The 19,767-nt window shown below is 37.0% G+C and overlaps 1 protein-coding gene across 3 annotated transcripts in view; it reads right to left on the bottom strand.

The window, feature by feature from the left end:
* The window catches only part of LOC140790633 (protein SUPPRESSOR OF QUENCHING 1, chloroplastic), a 37,664-nt gene extending 20,112 nt beyond the window's left edge, over positions 1–17,552 (bottom strand). The window contains exons 1-14 of one of the 3 annotated variants that reach the window (XR_012109426.1): positions 17,131–17,552; positions 16,841–16,941; positions 16,670–16,726; positions 16,495–16,589; positions 15,775–15,874; positions 15,139–15,197; positions 14,547–14,674; positions 14,114–14,246; positions 12,980–13,079; positions 11,862–11,940; positions 8,800–8,860; positions 8,608–8,683; positions 1,897–2,007; positions 1,454–1,549 (exon numbers count right to left, since the gene is read on the bottom strand). Coding sequence is in view for 2 of the 3 variants with exons in the window: in XM_073140787.1 (XP_072996888.1) it covers positions 1,454–1,549; positions 1,897–2,007; positions 8,608–8,683; positions 8,800–8,860; positions 11,862–11,940; positions 12,980–13,079; positions 14,114–14,246; positions 14,547–14,674; positions 15,139–15,197; positions 15,775–15,874; positions 16,495–16,589; positions 16,670–16,726; positions 16,841–16,941; positions 17,131–17,509 (1,575 nt within the window). In the remaining variant the exon portion in view is untranslated. The remainder of the gene's footprint in view (positions 1–1,453; positions 1,550–1,896; positions 2,008–8,607; positions 8,684–8,799; positions 8,861–11,861; positions 11,941–12,979; positions 13,080–14,113; positions 14,247–14,546; positions 14,675–15,138; positions 15,198–15,774; positions 15,875–16,494; positions 16,590–16,669; positions 16,727–16,840; positions 16,942–17,130) is intronic. The other 2 variants (XM_073140788.1, XM_073140787.1) reach the window with 2 other exon arrangements.
* Between the last annotated feature and the right edge of the window lie 2,215 nt (positions 17,553–19,767).

The raw sequence follows: 19,767 nt of genomic DNA on the forward strand, positions 1-19,767 counted from the left end.
CATGATAATGTAAGGTGCAGTGCATCAAAACTTCCTTTTGAGGATAAAGTATGAAGTATGAACTTGATCCTAATGAACTTGATCCTATTTACCATCTCATTTATGAATTTAATTCTATTTACAATTTCATCATCTTTCTCATTTACGTTTTTCAACTTAGAAGGAATCTAAGGAGCTCATTGGCTCTTGCGAATTTTTCTCAGGGTTTTTTCTTGCATTAGTGGTAACAAACTAGTAATTACTACTAAATGATGGCAAAGATAATGGAAGTTTTCTTTATCTCATCAGCAGCTTAACTTCTTTTTTTACACAGCATGCGCATTCAGAGTAACTGTGCTAGATTCCATGGAACTTTCTTAACAATTATTTCTTATATGATCATGATATATAAACAGCTAAGTAACAGTCCTACCTCTTAAGTCTTTCCCCCCTTTCCCTCTTCCTAAATTTTCCTTTGCATTAGTAAATAAACAAATACGTAGTTGGAAGACACTCCAAATATGAAAGATAAAGGTGCACCTCCTCAGAGAAGTTCTAAAATCAAAGAAGATGACAAGAGCAACAGAAAGAAATTGTAGAAATTACATGAAAAGTCCTTTTATGTTCACAAATAAAAAGTAGAATTTGTCACACTTTATCCATGACAAAATAATCATAAGCAAACATGAAAACTAACTAATTATGCACTTCTGAAGTTCTTAAATATAGAGCTCTTTATGGACAGAATCTATTCCATAGATGTTCGTCAAAACATGATCAGCAACTTAAATGAGCTTCAGCTTCAGAGAGGACACTATCTTGCAATATGAATGTAACTAGAAGTGTTCTGCAACTAGTACAGAGACCTACAAGGAAATATAATTTAACTCTGCTATATAATAAGTGTTTAGTTCAGCTGAATTTGAGGTCTCCTAGTACAATCAGTTGCAACGGAAGTTGAAAGCATCTGTCAGGAATACTTCATGTCTCTCATTATCATATAATTGTTTGCATACCTCTCTCAGGTCAAATACATGCAAGAAGTTCTAGCTTTATCTGTGCTAACCTGCTATTAGGAGCCTCATTCGCGAAGAAATTTCATGCCACTAGATTCCAGCCTTCAAGCACAATTTTTCTTCTCATATTAATTTTTCTAACTATTCTTTCAAGTTTCTAATATCATCCCCATTTTATCGAACTATTTTTCCAACAAATATCAAGATTTACGTCTCATTAACTTACAATCTCACCTTGCTTTGCATATGTCTAAGATGACTGGAGTAACTCAACTAACATTAACTATCTGACTTGAAACATATGTCTAAGTTAGGTCACTGCTAGATTATAATTTAAAGCAATATCAAAAGAAATTTACAAAAACACAATAATGACTAATTTAAAATTCTGATGAAATTCAAAGATTCCGATAGGATGATGTTATTCTTCTCAAGCTATTTTGCAATTTTTGACTTACTGGGTGAGTGACGTTATAGCGTAAGACTGCATTCCGGATTGCCTCTAGATCTTTTTCGTTATCAAATTTGGCAGAATGTACACCAATAACTGTGAACTGCAGACAATAAAGTCATACTTAGATTTTAGTAGCCAACAATACGAGCATTTTGAAACTCCAAAAAATCTAACGCATGTGTAAAAGACACAAAAACAAAAAGTCAAATTTATTAGAACGCCATTGACTCCTCCAACAAAAGATAAATCTACTAAAAACTTGCTGTAATAATAACCCTAACAAAATCAAATCTGATTAAGAAGGTAAGACTTCCTACAGATATAATCTTGTTAAGGCTTCATTTATTTATCCACACTGAAATTTGACTTCACTAAGGACAGGTCTCATAAATCAAAATGGCCAAAGCTCATCGCATCTATCAATTACTGAAGAAAAGAGGAGCTTACAGGTTTATCACTATACTTCTTCTCTAGAAATTCCAGGTCTGGCAACACATGCATACAGTTTATACAGCAATAGGTCCAAAAATCCAGCAGAACAACTCTTCCTTTTAAATCCTGCAGCATATTAGAAATAAAAAATGAATATCACCCACAGTGATCATAAGTGCATATATCATTTTGTACATAAATTCAAGATAAGTATTTCAGAAGAGAAATAATGAAAGAAAAGAAAATGCTCTCAGTAAACATAAGCAAGACTCCATGAAATTCCAATTGCATCAAATAAAAGGAAAGGTTAAAAATTTACTTTTAGTCACTTCATGAGAAAGAAAACCTGGATGACCGAGAAAAACTGCTTTAAACAGATGGAACTTCCAAGATGAAGCATTTGATAAGAGAAACAACAAAACTCAATGGTCAATCATTTGGCTCTGTTGGTCATATTAATATTGGAAACAATACAAGACCTAACCCTAGAATGGGCTCGGGGAGAAAAGAGAAAGAGAAGAAAGGATTTGGTAAAAATGTAGTGCTTAATAAATAAGAGAAAGTCTTAGCCCTATTTATACAAAGCTGCATATAAATAAATAAATAATTATAACTCTAATACCCCCTTCAAACTCAAGATGGATCATAAACCGAAAGTTTGCTAAATAGATGCTCAAAGCGCAGAAAGGAAAGAGGCTTCGTGAAAAAGTCGATAATATGCTCCTTAGTGTTGAGGTAATGAAGGGAAATAATCTTTACTGTCGAATATAGTGCATATGCTTCCTTCTCTCATGAAAAATAGAATTCTTGGCAAACTTTTTCACATTGTCATTATCAACATAAAGAGGAGTTGAGATAGGAGGCGACGAAGCCAAACATTCTCCTTAATTGTATCACACATAACACAATACTCAGACTTAGTATTGAAGAAAGAGAACATTATGCTTCTTGTTGCGCTAAAAAATTAGAGGGTTTCTCAGAAAAAACACAGATTCTAGTAGTAGATTTCTGATTAGATTTGTCACTAGCATAATTTGCATTGAAATAAGCCCGCATCACCAAGATGAAAATCAATGGCATAAAGAGAGCGAGTGATGGTGCCACAAAAATATTGAAAAATACGCATGAGATCAGCTTAGTCTACTCACATTGAGGAGCCTGCATGAATTAAGCAGCAAGCCAACAACATAAGAGATATCGACACAATTATAGGTCTGATAGAAGTGAGCCCCAACCAACTAACAATATCTAGTCAAATCTGGAAGAAGCTAACCGTCATTATGATAAAGCTTCATATGGAGCTCAACTAGGGTAGCAGCGGGACGAGTGTCAGTGACGGTGGCATGACTGATTTCTATAATATATTTTTGTTAGGATTGCAGAAGATCGTGAAATAATTGAGCAATTTCGACACCCAAAAAGTATTGATTACGACCGAGATCCTTCCTCTCAAACTAGCACTAAAGATACTACTAAAGAAAGTGAATGTTGGCCAAGTCATCTCCGATGATAATTATATCATCAACGTATAAGAGCAGGAGGAGCCAACCATGAGTAGAAGACCACATAAACATGGATGCATCAGAATGACTCTCCTGAAATCCGCAGTCTCTTAGAACATTGCAAAATCGATCAAATCAGGCACAAGGAGCATACTTGAGCCCATAGATGGCTCATCGTAGTTGACAGATATGATCAGAACAAATAGGAAACCAGGTGGAGGATCCATCTACACCTTGTCAAGAAGACCATGAAGAAACGCATTCCTCACATCAATCTAATATGGAGGCTATTGGCGACTGAAAGCAATTACAAGAAAAGTACGAACAAAAGTCATCCGAGCAATAGGAGCAAAAGTCTCCTAGTCTATGTTGTACATTTTAGTAAAGTTCAAAACAACCAAACAAGCCTTGTACCCGACAATGGATCTATCAAGTCGATACTTGACCTTGAAGATCTATTTGCAGCTTAGGCACGATGTTGGGCAGGCACAGGACAACATCCCAAGTATGCATTTACTAAAGCCCCGAAGCTCATCTACCATTGCTTGCTGCCACTCTGGAACCTAGACTGCCTCACAATAAGGCCTAGACTAATGGTTGTTGTGGATAGTTGTAAGAACGGTGTGAAATTCAGAATAATACGAAGTGAAAAACATCAAAAATCTATACCGGTTTGGAGGGCGATGCTCACACTTTAGATAGTGACGAGCAGATACAAGAGTTGTCATAGTAGAGAATAAGACGATCGAAGGGGCACTAATAGGAGAGGAAGACCCAGCTGCATAAGGGGAATACGGCTTGCAAGTGTGGCAGGGTCGTCATAGAAGGGGGGTATTCCTCTGGAAGGTCTAGGGACTAACAAGAGAGCGCTCCAGAGGGCAGGAGGAACTAATAGGAGTGCCCATGAGTAGAGAAATATCAAGCATGTGGGAGGCAGATGGTAAGGTTGGACTAATGATATCTGAGGGGATGGGAGATAATATGTGAGTAGGAAGATCCAAATAGGATAAGTCTGAGAAAGCCAAGGCATCAAAGGTAAAGAAGAGTACCTCTTCTAGAAAAATGACATGGCAAGATATTCTAAGACGACGAGCAGACATGTCATAACGGCGATAGCCCTTATGCTCAGGACTCTGGGATTGGACCTAGTTGTCTAGAGCTGAGTCACCTTTATTTTCAAAGAAATAAAAAATTATGGCTGTCGCGTTCGAACGCAGGAAAGTCTCGTTCGAACGTCTGCATACATTTGCAAATATAGAGAACATATTTAGCGCATTCAACCGCCTGCATATGTTCGCAAATATAGAGAACGTAGTTATCGCGCTCGAACGCGCTCGAGACCGGGGAGGAGGTATATGAGGAGCCAAAGGAGGATGTACCGGCAGAGATCTCCATGCTCGCATACTCAAGCACGAGCGCCCAGAAGACCCTACGAGTGGACGGGCTAGTCAAGAAACAGTGCATGCGTCTTCTCATAGAAATTGAGAGCACGCACAATTTCTTGGACAAGTGACACGTGCGTTTCGAAAGTTTCTCATTTCATGCCTTTCATCGAACAGGTGGTGATTAGGAATTTAATTCTCACTAATGCTTTTTGTCGAACATTATGCAGCAAAAAAATTGGGGTTTTCTATAGAGAGCAAAAAAAAAATACGAGCAACCTCCTCCATGTTCTCCTTATGCCCATCAATCAACATAACGTTGCCTGTTGCCCTAGCATAACGATGGCTCGGAGTGAACCTCTCGTCGCACCTGAAACATAATCTCTTGGCTCATTGCTCTTCCACCTATGCAGGTGTGAGAGTACAGACCCTAGGGGGTGCTCCACCTCAAATTCCTAGTACAAGCCTTGGGGCGGCCCTCGGCCCTGTTGTGGCCGTTGGTGCTCTCGCAACTATGCTCGGCATGCTGATTGCCCTAGTCGTCCATGGTGTAAATCTGCTGTTCCAGTCAAGCCTAGTAGCATTCATTAAGGCTTGATGCTTCTGGTCCATCCTAGTTACATCCTTAAAGGTGTCGCTCAAGGTCCTAGGCCGTAGAGAAAGTACATCAATCTAGACCTCCTCGCGCAACTCGGAAATAAAAGTGTTGACCAGAATTTCTTGCAGCCATTGAGATCGACATCGGCTACTAATACGCTCAAATTCTTCCTGGTAGGCATCAATCGACATCTTTTGGACATGCTTGGATAAGGTGGCATTGTAATCCTCAAAGCATGCACTTCCAAAGCGCCTTGATAGGGCATTTATGAATGCCGACCATCCATCGAACATCAGGTGGGCGCTCACGTGATTGGCACCAATGTAATGCTTTGCTCTCCAGATGGAAGCTCGCCAATAACACTTTGACGTCTTCTGTTGTCCCTTGGTACATAAAAAATTGTTCAGGACGAAAAATCCAATCCAAAGGATTACCTTCTTGGAACTTAGGGAACTTGAGTCTCGCGGTTCTTTCGCGCATAGGATTGTCACGCCCCATATCATACGTGAGTTCAGGTCCAATGGCAGGAGGATGTAGGATTTGTACATCGTGCTCTCAATGTCTCCGGTCATCTCTCTCTTGGCGCAAACCAGGGTCATCCCGATTCGGCCAACCCACGGCTGCCTCAGCGCTGTTGGGATTCAGATCTGGACACGCCCCTTCTGCACATTTTTGTAGATCGTAGGGGGCTTGATAAGGTCCTTTAGGAACAATGGGTGGTGGCAATAAGGGTTCATTTTGGACTAGGGCTCCCCTAGCCCTCGGTTGAGGCAACATCGCCACGGCTGGGTTTGCTGGTGTTGGGATTTCTGGTATGCGCATGGTGGCTGCGAGGTTCTGCAACTCCTCCCTCATGCCTCTCATGTCCTCCTCCTGTGTTCGTTGTAGATCCATCATTTGCTAGAAAAGAGAGAACAAGGTTATCAATAGTAGGCACTGAACCAGTCGGAGTCGCACTCGTACTCACAACAGTCCTACCCGTCGACACCACGGGCGTGGTAGGCTTGGTTTTTGTGGGCACCTCTATGGCTGTGCGTCAATTGGCTATTGATCTTGTGGTGGTTATGGGTCCAAGAACCTGTGGCTCTGATGTCACTTGTTATGATCTTTGTTTTAATAGAGAGATTTGGATTGAAGGGACAATAAAAGAAGAGGGAGAAGTGGGTCTTCCCTTAAGGATCTAGGGTGGTAAGCAAGTCGAGGAGATTAGAGGCAGCGTAACCGTGGTAAGAGGGAACAAGAGCGAAGGAGAGAAGAAGATTTGTGGAAGAAACTTAATTCATTCGATACCCATCATAGGGTTGCATTCCACATATTTAGAGTCTAACTTAACAAGCAATACAATCAAAAGATAACCTTAGAAACAATGCAGTTTCATCGATCATGTTTGAACAGGATCATTCAAGCAAGCAAATATTCCCTTGAGGAAGAAGCCTTATTCCTCTGCAACCGGGATGAGCTCAAGACGACAGAATGGTCGCAGCCAAGAAGCCAGGCAGAATGATCAAAGCCAAGGAGCTAGGCAGAATGGTTGTAGCCAATGATCTTGAGGCGACGAAACAAAAGGGGAGAAGACAGCATGAAGATGACCGCAGAGGAACCAGGCGACAGCTGCTGCAGAACCGGTCAGTGGTTGCTCGCAAGGGAGAAGTTGGCGTCAACAAAGAATGAGATCGATTTGGTCCCCAAATTTGGCTTTGATGAAGTTAGCGTTGGAGTCAGAGCTACTCGCGAGGAACCGGGATGAAGTTGACAGCTGCTCACGAGCTTGAGGAGGCCGGAGAAGCGTCCTACGAGTTAGTGGAGCGGGCAAGTGATGCAATCGAGGAAGACTGCAATGAAGATGCACCGATTTCGACAAAGGAAGCCTCTTATTTCAACGAAGGAAGACCGGTGGCGTCCTCAACAAAAGTGAAGTAGAATCGAGCTCGATAATGGATTTCGAGCAATAAGATAAGATTATTGGAGGAAAGATCCAAAGGGTGAAAGATATCCCTAGATATCAAAATGCTTTAATACCATGAAACAATACAAGATCTAATCCTAGAATGGGTTAAGAGGGAAGAGGAGATTTAGTGAAAATATATTACTTAATAAATAAGAGAGAGTCTTAGCCTATTTATACAATGCCACCATACATATAAATAAATGAATAAATATAACTCTAATAATATCAAAGTTGGAGAGGAAAAAACTAGAAGAGACATAGAAAGCAAACAAAAAGCAAGAGGTTTTCTATTTCTCTCACGTGGACTAGAGTATAAGTATGCATCCAAGTATCAAATCGTTCTACTACCCTAAAAGTTGCCATTGCTTCTACCAATTGCAAAATCAAGCTATCGGATCATTCTACCACCTAAAATATTAAACAAGTGACCAATACCACTACAAGTGCGCATGTCGTGCCAGGTCGAGGATGGGTGTTATAAGTATTAGAATCCTACTATGCATGAATCCAAGGAGTAAATAGAATGGTTTATTTGTTCCAGAGCTTGACTAAAGTAGTTGTGAAAATGGTTAAAATATTATTAATACCTAAATTTCACAAATATACGAAGATGAACCCAGAGTTAAACAAATATATCAAAAGTATTCCAAAAAGCACCTAAAATTTAATTATTAAGTACTGATTAAACTGGCATTTATAAAAATATTTACTCAATTGGAACAAGGATGGAACTCATTGAGGTTAGATTATTTGACTTTAATCATCTTGCCAGGAGGGAACTAAGTAGGACAAGTCATTGCCAATGCATGGTCAACAGTTATATAACTTTGATCAACTAATCACTACTATTGGACTTATGCGCATTTCGAGAAAGTTTCCCGACTATATGAAATATCTACGTTAATCTTACATACAATTATTTTACTCCAGCAATTCAATATTATAACAATTTATGAAATTAGTCAAATTACTAATTGAAAAACTGTCAGAAGAAGCAGACAATTAAAGCATCGCACAGATGCACACTATGTTGTCCTATGATACATTGTCACTCCATAACAGATTTAGCCCAGGTACAATAGTATAGCAATACTTTTTATCTTCAGTTCCATAATATCAGATGGATTGATATTTTATCTTCAGTGATATATTAGCCACCATGATCTATGGATTTAGCAAACATTGGTCCAAAATGATTATAATTACTTTCTACTACTAATGAAATTACCAATAGTTGCATCATAAAACATGAAACCACAATATAATGATAAGTTGATTAGATTAAAGTAAAACTACCCTACGAAACTGAAGAGGAGCTGTGTTCAACCAGTCAAGCTTTGGTGGAAACTCAGGAACATCCGAAGCAGAGCCCCTCACAAAAATAAAAAGAGGGTGTATTACTGTTAACAATGTAGAACATAGAAAACTTAAACAAAGCCTATCTTCCAAAATGCACAGTAATGAAGATTGAGCACATAGAATACATACCTAGCTTCTAAATCAGCTATGTAGTTCTTAATTTGCTGTATTCTTGACAGTTGTGATTGTCCTATAAAGAATAGAAGGATATAAGCTGCATGACTACTTTTGGCATGTTAATTGTAATATTGTAAACAAGTGTAACAGCTATATTTAAACCAGAAGAAAAAAAAATGTCACTTGCATATTGTGGAACTATTATCTCTTACACCACATAGGATGCAGTATCTGCATCGATCTTCAGAATAGATATTCAAGTTACATCAGATGTCAAGGAAGAAAATGATAATGTTTGAAATCTTATAAGTTAACCCTCGTCTTAAAAAAAAATGCATATTCAAGTCAACAAGTTTCAGAAAAACTACATCAGGTTTACTATCCTTTGATCAGCACATAAAACTTCATGTTTGGGCAGGAAAGTCTTGAACTGTACCAACTGGTGTACCACTTTTTACAATGAGAACCTAGTCTTCTAATCCACTACATTGGAATTTGAAACTTATGCAAGTAGGGGGTGTTAAATATGCACTTAAACTCGCAAATTGCTATTATAGTCACTAAAAAAACTATCAAATCCTTTCAAATATGCATTTAAGCCTGCAAACGGTTATTATAGACACCATATAAGCCAGCAAATATACATTTAAGTTTGTAAATGACTATTATAGACGCTAAGCTAACAAATATACACTTAAGCTCGTAAATGCTTATTATAGACACCATATAAGTTGGCATTTATGCATTTAAGCTCGCAGATAGCTATCATAGTCACCATATAAGTCAGCAAATTATTTCAAATATACACTTAAGCTCACATATGCTTGTTATAATATTATAATAATATAATATTAAACTATTACCCTATTATAATATTCATATAGTATAATTTTAAAACATTGTAATATTATAATACTATAATATTATAACATTATAATACACCATATAATATTTGTATATTATAATAATAACCACCATCGTGACATGAAAAGGGTATTTTTGCACGTCAAATTCACATATCATGCATTTCCCTTGAAAACCAATATTTTTTCACTTTTTTATATCACATCACAAATAATAAATGCACTATTAGCCTAGTTCAGAATTAAACACCAAATTAACTAAGCCTATTTCAAGGTACTTAAATTAAGACTAAGAAATGCGACTAGTTAATCTAGTTCAGAGCTTAGCCTCAAACCAAACAAGGTCTTATATATCCTGTGGGCCCTTGCTATTTGAAATTCAAGGTGGTAAGTAGGTTCCTGTGCATGCCATAGTAGTTGGAGCACATTAGGCCAAGCTTGAGTTTGTACGTAGCCAGCTCCAAAGATAGCCATGCCAGTGGCACGTGCCACTGTCACGTATTTATGATATTTTTAATAAACTTTTCAGGATATTTAAAAATATTTTTAGGTCTTCGATATGTCAATCTTTGATTTTTTGTTTAAATATATATACTAATAGATTTAAACCTACATAATAATGCTTTATCTTTAGATTATTTTTTAAAATGACATATTTTAGAAAAAAAAACAGGAGGTTATTTGTATTCTTCAAAAACCCTTGCCCACATCACCATTCAATATTTCTTGACCTACTATTGGCCAAACTACCTGAGCACTAGGTCCAATATGAGTAGGATTAGAGGTAGATCTTTGTCTGCTAGGCAAGAGGATAGCAAGTTACAAATTCTATCTCGGTAGGACATGTATTTCTATTACTATGAAAGTAATAAATTAGTAAATGAAAATGAACTAGTTAATGGTAGGGTTACCATTATCCTTTAAAATAAAGCAACAGTTAAATATAAATATTATTCAACACATACTATGATTGAAGATATTTATTAAAACTAATATTAATGATTAAACATTTCATAATATAATTAAAGGCATAATATTAATTGATAATAGTTTAATAGTTAAAATTAATATCTAGTTGAACGTACAATGACGAGGAAGATTAAAGACTTCATTTGCTTGCACAAAAATAACATAAGAATGTTGCATTAAATATTGTCGATATTCTTCAAAACTTATTCACTGATAGTATTACTTATTATAACGTCTCATATGGTCTTCATACAAATAAAAATTTTATAATTCTCCTATGATATGATATAGATATTGAACATACACGATAATGAACGACACCGAACAGCCACAGACACACTATAAACATATACAGATTATGGATATGGAGTATAATAAAAGTGTTCTGGCTCTTATGGGTGTGATTGATATGATGGTAATTATGATGAACTCATCATCCTATGGGTGTACCTCTCTTGATGTTCTGCTACCTATAGACTCAAATCCTTTGTAAAAATAATACCTCTCTAAAAAAGTTGTGTAACAGGAACGCATGTCTCATCTCTATCGTCATCGACACTAGACTGAGTCTCGCTATTATCACCATTACCATCATCATTATCATTTCTAGTCTTATTATTATCAATTTTATTTAAGGCTTCTAAATGATCAATGGAGCAATTGATTTGATAATGATTGATGAAAATAGGAAAAAAAATTTAAAAAAAATGCTCCACATGGCACAATGATCGGCACAGGTCGGCATGTGTGGCACACCCTGTGCCATTACTGGAACGGCAAGTGCTGACCGGCACGGCCATCCATGGCCAACTCCATTGGAGCTCAACCCTAACATCTACTTGCTTCGAGCTAAGATGAGCCCACCTCATCACTCAAGCTCGACTCATTTACACCCCTTCCCCATCTTATGCAAGCAAGAAAAAATAATTACTAAGTTTGTTTCGTTATCCTAGACAAAGAGGCCAAAGCAAGGTCAAAATTAGGAAATTGTTTTCATGAGGGGCACAGCTACAAAGAAAATGAACCACATTATAGTGCTGCCAAACTGCTGCACCAAACTAAGGAGCAGGTCTCATCTTTGGATTTTCAGCATCCAACAACACTAAGTGGCATTAAGCCATTAAAATTCACATTGCCTTTGCATCAGTGATTGAAGGTACATGAGAGCCCAAAAAAATGTGCAAACTTTTCAGTGTAAAACTTGAAAACTAGAGAAAATGAAAAGGTGGAAATAAATCATACCTTCATTCTGAGTAAAAATTGAACGACCTGCCCCCGTTAAATAATTCAGCAGACCTTTTGGAGATGCATATTGCATAGCCTACATAAAGAAAGAACAACTAACATATTAAAATGGAAAATACAATAATGCATGCTTGAGAATATATCTAAGAGTTGGTCTAACTTATTGGACATAGAAATGATTAATTAGTCCAACATAGCTGATACCACTTTCTTGTTTTACTGCGCAATCAAATCTATAAGTATAACATGCAAATAAGAGCTCAAGGGATGAAGTTAATTTTTTTTCCTCTTTCTTCTTTTTCCCCTTTTTTTTGTTGGTCAGAATGAAACATATATATTTTGGAGCTAAAAATTTGAGAACAATCCATTTCAATTGAGGTCCCCAAACATGAACGGGAAGCAACATGTCATAATTTGACTAATTAAAATTTTTTCAGTCTGCTATTCTTACTAATAGTAATGCTCATGGAGGACTTTCCAGGTAATCATGGCCATAAGGTTGACATAAGGTTGAGGGACTGAATGCAGAACACGTAGCAACTAGATGCAGAATATTGGTTTTTAAAAAGAATAAAGGAATTACTGGATCAAGAACTTTTGATGATCTCTTGAGGTAAACTAGTTACTAGAAGATAAACTCTTCATGTTTAAGACAGTTTAGAAGCTCAGACAAAAAGAAAAAAATAAATAGCACTTCTACATAGTGGATGATAATAACCCTAATAGTTTACCAGTCAAATTACTGTCAGCAGATGATGTGGACTATTCCGAGTTATATCTAATGACTCCAATATAATATTGCTTAAATTCCATGTTTCTTTCATGTCTTCAGCCATACAATGTGCCTATATTGTATTGGGCATCTTATCCATTCTGTTCTTGATAGTGACAACATTCACACTTGATAATCAGCAAATTTTCTTGTAAAGATGTTCTGAATTCTGAAGCTTCACAAGTTCATAAATAAGGATGATATACGCTTTGCATTCCTTGATTAAACGTATTTTAAAGTCAATGATGCACTCAACAAGATGCAAGTGCTAAGTAAAATTGTATCAAAACGCCTATTTGAAAGAAAAGTAATTTGTTAAAACACACAGGAGCACTAAAAATACCTTCCAGTTACTAATAGTGAAGAGGAGACAAGATACAGCAATTCCCAAACTACCATATCTCAAAATCTCCCGACGTGAACCCTGCATCCTGAATTTATTTCTGAAACCTTCTTGTTAGACCAAAAAGGGTACTACAAAACCAATCAGAACAAGAAGTAGAAAGTGACCCTCAGTTAATTGCTCAAAAGGTGACTGCAGAAAGTTCCATCAGGAAAATTTTCCACAAATAAGTATACGAACAATGAAGACATACTTCATTATTATGAGGAAAAACTTTTCAGATCTAACTTAAAGAGAATAGTCCAGACATTCGGCTGTTTAAATAAATAATAATTCTTAAGGTTCTAACTGGCATTTATGCTTTTCAAGTTATGAGCTCAAAAAATGTAAGTCCAGAGAGACCTTAAAAGATAATCAGTGCTTTCAAGTTTCAATTCTCAACAGCTAGTTACAGACGAAACAAAGCTAACAAGCATTGAGCCACTGACTGATAGGTACCATTTAGCTGTAACTAGAAGAGATTTCTGCCCGCTCAGAACATGAAATTATGAAACCATCCAGTTTGGATGCAATTTACATGCCAAGTTCAGAAGGCCCCATCTAATCTAGGAAAAACTATTTCTCGAGTTGGATTCTTGCACCATTATTTTTCATCTTCTTATAGAGGCTACAAAAACTATACAACTCGAGAAGTAGCATGCTATAGACAAGAAAGTTTTTCCAAATTAAATAGGTGTCAAGACATGGTTTCTCAACCTTCCGTGAGAAAAAGAAGAGGGAAGGATCTAAAGCTTTTGCTCATGTTGGTTTCTCATTAAAGTTATAGATGCAGCATCTAGAAATACAATAAATAAATAAATAAACTGCTTCTAGGTATTCCTCTTGACACAACATGAGTTTAGGTACCAATCAGTCGAAGAACTCTATAGCAGGTAAGCCAGCCTTATAGTTTAGCAATTTTTTCATAATCCAAAGCATATCATATCAAGTTAAGAATTTTCAAATTTCAAGAATTATAATTTGGGGGAATTAGAGAGTTCCTGAAAGATGTTCTCAAGGTTTAGTAGCAAGAGATACCCATGATACACTTGCAGAAACAAATTTAATTTCTAGATATTGTGAAACTGACCTTACCCTCCAAGAAAATAGCGTTTTTGATTTGCAGAGCTGATTTCATGAGCAAATTCAGTGCCTATTTTTCCATTCAGCGGCTCTGAAGAAGTATTTCCTAAAGAACTATTATTCTGAGGGTTTTGCATCATCTCATCTGCAGCAACTTCTTGTGATCAGCATTTAATGGTGCCCATTAGGAAAGAGTAAAAATCTCTAATCCATTAGAAATGAATTTAAAACTAATTGAAATGATGTAGGCAGTATAGAACCCCACTTAACTAATAAACTTAAAATGGACAAATTTAAGGACAAAAGAAGGGTGAAAAACATTTTCTTGAAATAAAAAATAGTTACAATAGTTTTGATGAGTCTAACTGGAAGCTCTAGCTTCTGGAATGCTACAATTGTCAAAAAAAAATGTAAACGGCATTTTACTTATGTGTGAGCTACATACTGCAATTAACAGAAGAACCACCATACAAGATGTCGTTAATTGAAACATTTCCAATATCCTTTCTGATGAGTGATGGACTGCTTTGCTGCAGAGACTCTATTGTTAGAGTAGTAGTTACAGCAACGCATCTGCAAGTGATGAGATACAAGTACATTACACATATAAATGACCTTGTAGAATCATTAAACAAGAAGATTGAAAGTTTGAAGGAGATTTGAACATAAGACACACAGAAGACTAGAATGTAGCAAAGGTCAAGCAACTAAAGTAATTTCAAGCATGATGTAGAAGATAGACAAGTACAGGATTTGGCAGTTATGTTGTGGTTTTATGCCCATAGTTACTTCTTATACAGACTACTCCAAGTGTGGCAGATGCTCATGAAAGTCCAATGTTCACGTGTATATTGAACAACCACCAAGCATAGATACAAGGAGAAGTGTGATCATAACTCATTGGCTAGGCACATGGAGACATGATACTGAAACTTAAATAATCTGTAATTCAAAATACTCTGCATGTATTCTTTTGTTTGAAGCCATCCTCCAAAACTTCATAAAGGAAGAAAATTAAGTTATTGTCTGATGCATACCTCATTTCTGCAGCTTCTGCAGCTTGAACTCCAGCAAGAGCATCTTCTATTACGATACACTAGCAAATTTGGGAGCCATAAGTACCATTAACGTCTGAGAAGAACTCAGAGAAATGAAATAATTTTTACTAAGACTGCATGCTCACATAAGATAGACGTGTCAAGTATACAAAAATGAGAGAGCATCTTAGATGATAACACATTCCTCAAGAAAGAGCATGTAAACAGATAAACTAGAAGATACGATATTTATTTGTTAGGACTATAAGAAAAGTAAACCAATTTTTATATTCAAAATATAGGATAAATATGAAATTGTTGCTAGACAATGTACTTATATCTACCTACAAGAAAGGACTATGGAGTATAGGATTAGAAATCAATAGCTTTAAACCTTCTTGCAGTAAAATCTACAGTTCAGCTCTACAGACACTAAAGTGGTGCAGAGATTATACAGTGGAAGTTAAAAAAGGACTGAAACATATGCATTCTATATGTGTTTTAAGAAAGAAAAGAATATAATAATTATCAATTTTGAAAATCTGGAATAGGAAAAAAAAATTGAACCTATGTATCTCAAATCCTCTCTAGTAATTAGTATGCTTAATCTTTCATATAGTAAATGACGCAAGTTACCTGACTAGGTTCCACATTTAAGATCTTGGATGCTGCTATGAAAATATCTGGAGCAGGCTTCAGGTTTTCAAATGCATCAGCAGAAACAATCGCATCAAACCTGACATTCAAACAGGTTAATTGTGATTATCAGATCCACAAATATTGAGAAAGATGAAAACTAAATACAAGTAAGATGTTGCAGCTTGTGAGAATAGTTGCAATAATCAATAGCCATAGTATGCAGTTTGCATAAAAGGTATACATATGCTTATTATTTAAGAAACTAGTCTATCATAGTAAGTTAGAGAAATATGCTTCTGAAACTTTCAAACATTAAAAAAATTGATAATTCAGTATCGACTCCGGAAATCCCTTGTTATCCTTAGAATGGAAAGACACAAAAGATTAGTATAATTGATAACTATTTGATGGAAACTGTGTCGATAACATTAGAAATTGGACAGGTAAAGAAATTTCTTCTGCAGGAGATCACACCAAATAGGAACTACAAAATATGGGTACTACAAACCACCCTATAAGTACTACAAGGATAACATGTTGGCCTACATAACTGTACGTTCCCCTACAAAATTTATATTGCATTTACCTACACGATCAGAGATTTTTTATGCCATTTGTAACTAGTTGACTGACGTACAAAATATTAACTCTAATAATCCAATTCATAGTTTGACAGAAAGAATACGGACTACTACAGAACGACAAATCAGAACTTACAGTGATGCAGGCAATCCGGCGGCTGCTAGATTTGCGTCCACCTTAATCCTGTCAGCACTTGAGGCAACAGCAATCTTAAGCCCATTTCTTTTGCACTGCACTCAAGCAGCAAGAACCAATCTTATGCATCAGCATTGAAGCAATACAAAGTACTTCCAACCAACTGAGTACGTACCTCCATGATAAGCTCAAGTGCTCCTGGGAATCCAATTCCAGAGTTGGGCTTCGCATACTGCATTCAAGAAAACCATATTCACATCTCGACCAATAAATTTGCTTTGATCTTGATGTAAAACCAAAAAAAAAAAAGAATGCCAATAATAGAAAGACTTGCAACCCGTTTCACCTTATCGAGGTATATCTCAAAGAACCGTCTCTTCGCTGCCTCAGGATCGAACCCTTTAACTCCCTTCACCGAAGCCACGCCTCCAAGAAAGTTGGCCTCACCTACACCACTCATCTCCCACATAAACTTCTTGAAAGAAAAAGAATCTAAGGTTCCGAAATCTAGTTTGTTTTCTTGCAGCACATCAGAATTCGAAATCTTGAAAATTATATGGAAATCAAGAAACATTTTCCTAAATATTTTCCAAAATCTTGGATAACTAATCAAGAAAAGGAAGGGCACGAGATTACCGGTTCCCATGAAAGGGACGAAGTCGTCGACGGTGACGGAGACGCCCATCTCGGCGAAGACATCGACCGCCGCCATCCGCGACGGCTCCTCGCTGTTGCAAAGAACTCCATCCATGTCGAAGAGAACGGCAGAGACCTTCCCCCATTCGCTGCCCTTCTCTTCCTTTCGATCCGTTCCCTCCTCCATTTGCTGCTGCTGCTGAGGGGGCGAAGCCCGGGCGGTGCCGCCGCTTCGCCGGCGGTAGGACGCCGGAGCTTGGGTTCGGGGGCGACGGAGGAGGAAGACGAGCGGGGAGATCGGAGCGGATTTCTTGGAACTTGGTGGGCAATTTGGGAATACAGGCAGCCGAAGGCTACTAGACGTTAGCCGCAGTGCCATATTTTGCCTCCGAGGTCGGCGTGGGGAGGGGGGCGAGGATTGAAATTTAAGTACGTCGCATCTTTAAATGTCTATAATACCCTTTCAATTATATAAAAGTACGTTGATGTCCTCCCGGCCGGATTACGAAATGGTGGTGTAGTTTACGGACGGTGTGTGGTGCCGAATCGGATATAACGTCCAGCTCACACGAGGTATGCCACGTGGTTCGGCGCTAGCCAACGACGGAGACGGACTTTATCCAAGAGGAGATTTATTCTTTATCCACACACAGTTATGCTGGCTTATAATTGGCTTGAATCGAATTCAAGCGAGCTCAAAATTAGCTTGACGAGCTCGACTTATATTCACTACAATCCAATTAAGTGGAAGTGGGTCAGATTATATTCAACACAGTCCAGTTCTGTATTCGAGTTTTATTAAATATAAGTTACAATTTTTCTATCTATCTAAAAGTATTCCTGTCTAAGTAGTTTTAGACCGAGAGAAGAACATAAATTGAAGAATAATATCTCAGAATCAAGAGCAATATTGGGCTTATCAATATTTACTAGATTGTAATTATTGAAACCTTTTTAAGAGCTACTATTAGCTTTTAGTTGCCCCAGCTTTAGCGACGCTGAGGCTGGAGTCAAAAGACAAAATTGAATACAGATCTAAGGAAAGGGTCAAGAGGCCCAATAATACAACAGTCAGTTACATTCCTTCCTCGGCGCGCAGCTCAGTCCACTGCCTTGTTCCCCAGCTCTAAAAATGTGCTACACTCTGAACCAGTTGAAAATTTTGATCAACTCCTTGCACTCTCTCATCGTATTCTTTACCTTTCAAGGACATTCAACCTCCTCTAGGGAATTCGTCTCCAGGACTATGTTAGTTCCCCTTGGGGCCACCTTAAGGCCTAGTCAAATTGCCCAGCACTCTGAGAAAATAATAGACTTAGCCGGTTTGATTGGTTTAGAGTAGTCCTTTGCAATTTGGATTGCTCTATAGGCCCTATACTTGACCGATTGTTTATCAAGTAAAATGGGTTGAGCTTAGGTCCAGCTACAAGTACACAGCGTAGATGAGCCTACTGTACTTGGTGAAGTTTGGAGTTAACCTCACGAGAATACTAATAAAACTCTAGTGTTATGAGAGAAATATTTTGAATTAAGAGGATAACTACTATTCAAGAAGACCTAAAATCTCTAGTATGAATTAAGAATTTTCAAAACCAAAAGAATACGACGGCCGTCAACGTGAGATTGGTTTTCCCATGGACAACTTTTAATCCAAACACATATTAATGAAAAATGAACACAATTAATTAAACTAAGTAGAACAAATTTGAGGTGAAACTTTCCCCTATAATAAAATCAGTCAGAAAATAATTCGGTAGAAAAGTGAAGGCCGCATATTAATATTTGGGAAAGGAGGGATTTGTGGCATGGGAAGCAACGACGTGGTTGGCTTGGGTCCAGAAAGAACAATACCCCGATTAATGTACGTGTGACCAGAGGCGGTTTGGAATATGCTCAAAACGAGAGGGCGGGTGATCATCACATCGCCGAATCTAATTCGGCGATGCTTCTTCCTTCGATTTTTTTAGGACGAAGTGGGGGCTTTATTATCTCCCTCTCTCTCTCCTCTCTCAAACAAATGCGGACAAAACTAGTATTTGCCAAAAAGAATATACTCTTTTCCTTGGCAAATTTCAAAATAACACAACATGTTTTTATTATTTTTAACACTTAGATTTCGGAAGTCAACTTTAATTTTTTTTTCTCTATAATTTTTATATTATATTATGAGTTAATTTAACCGGACTATTTTTATACAAAAGATTATCAACTAAATAATATTATGTTAGAATATTATTTTCAAAATTAATTTCTAAAATATTTTAAATTATGCTTTTGGAGAGAAAGGGTAGGAGGGATGTAGCTTTAAAATGTTTAAATAGTGTGGGTTATTTTTACAAAAATATTTTAGTAATTTAATTCATAATGTTTAATAAATTATACTTAATAGTAGTTAATTAAAATAATGGTGGGATGTTAGATAAAAGTATAGAAAATAAAGTTATCAGACTACAAAATAATACATAAAGCAGAAGGAGGTTATTAGATATGAAGGAAGCTCGGCCAAAACCACATGTGCAAATTTTTCTAGCCAATCATTACTTGGGATAAATATTTAAATTCGATGATATCATAGTATCAACTAAGTTTACAGGCTAGAATTCAGTGGAAAGCCGTACCCAAAACACATAAAGTCAT

The sequence above is a fragment of the Typha latifolia genome, chromosome 6 (assembly GCF_019914945.1).
Source record: "Typha latifolia isolate L0001 chromosome 6, TyphaL0001v2, whole genome shotgun sequence".
Taxonomy (NCBI): Eukaryota; Viridiplantae; Streptophyta; class Magnoliopsida; order Poales; family Typhaceae; genus Typha; species Typha latifolia.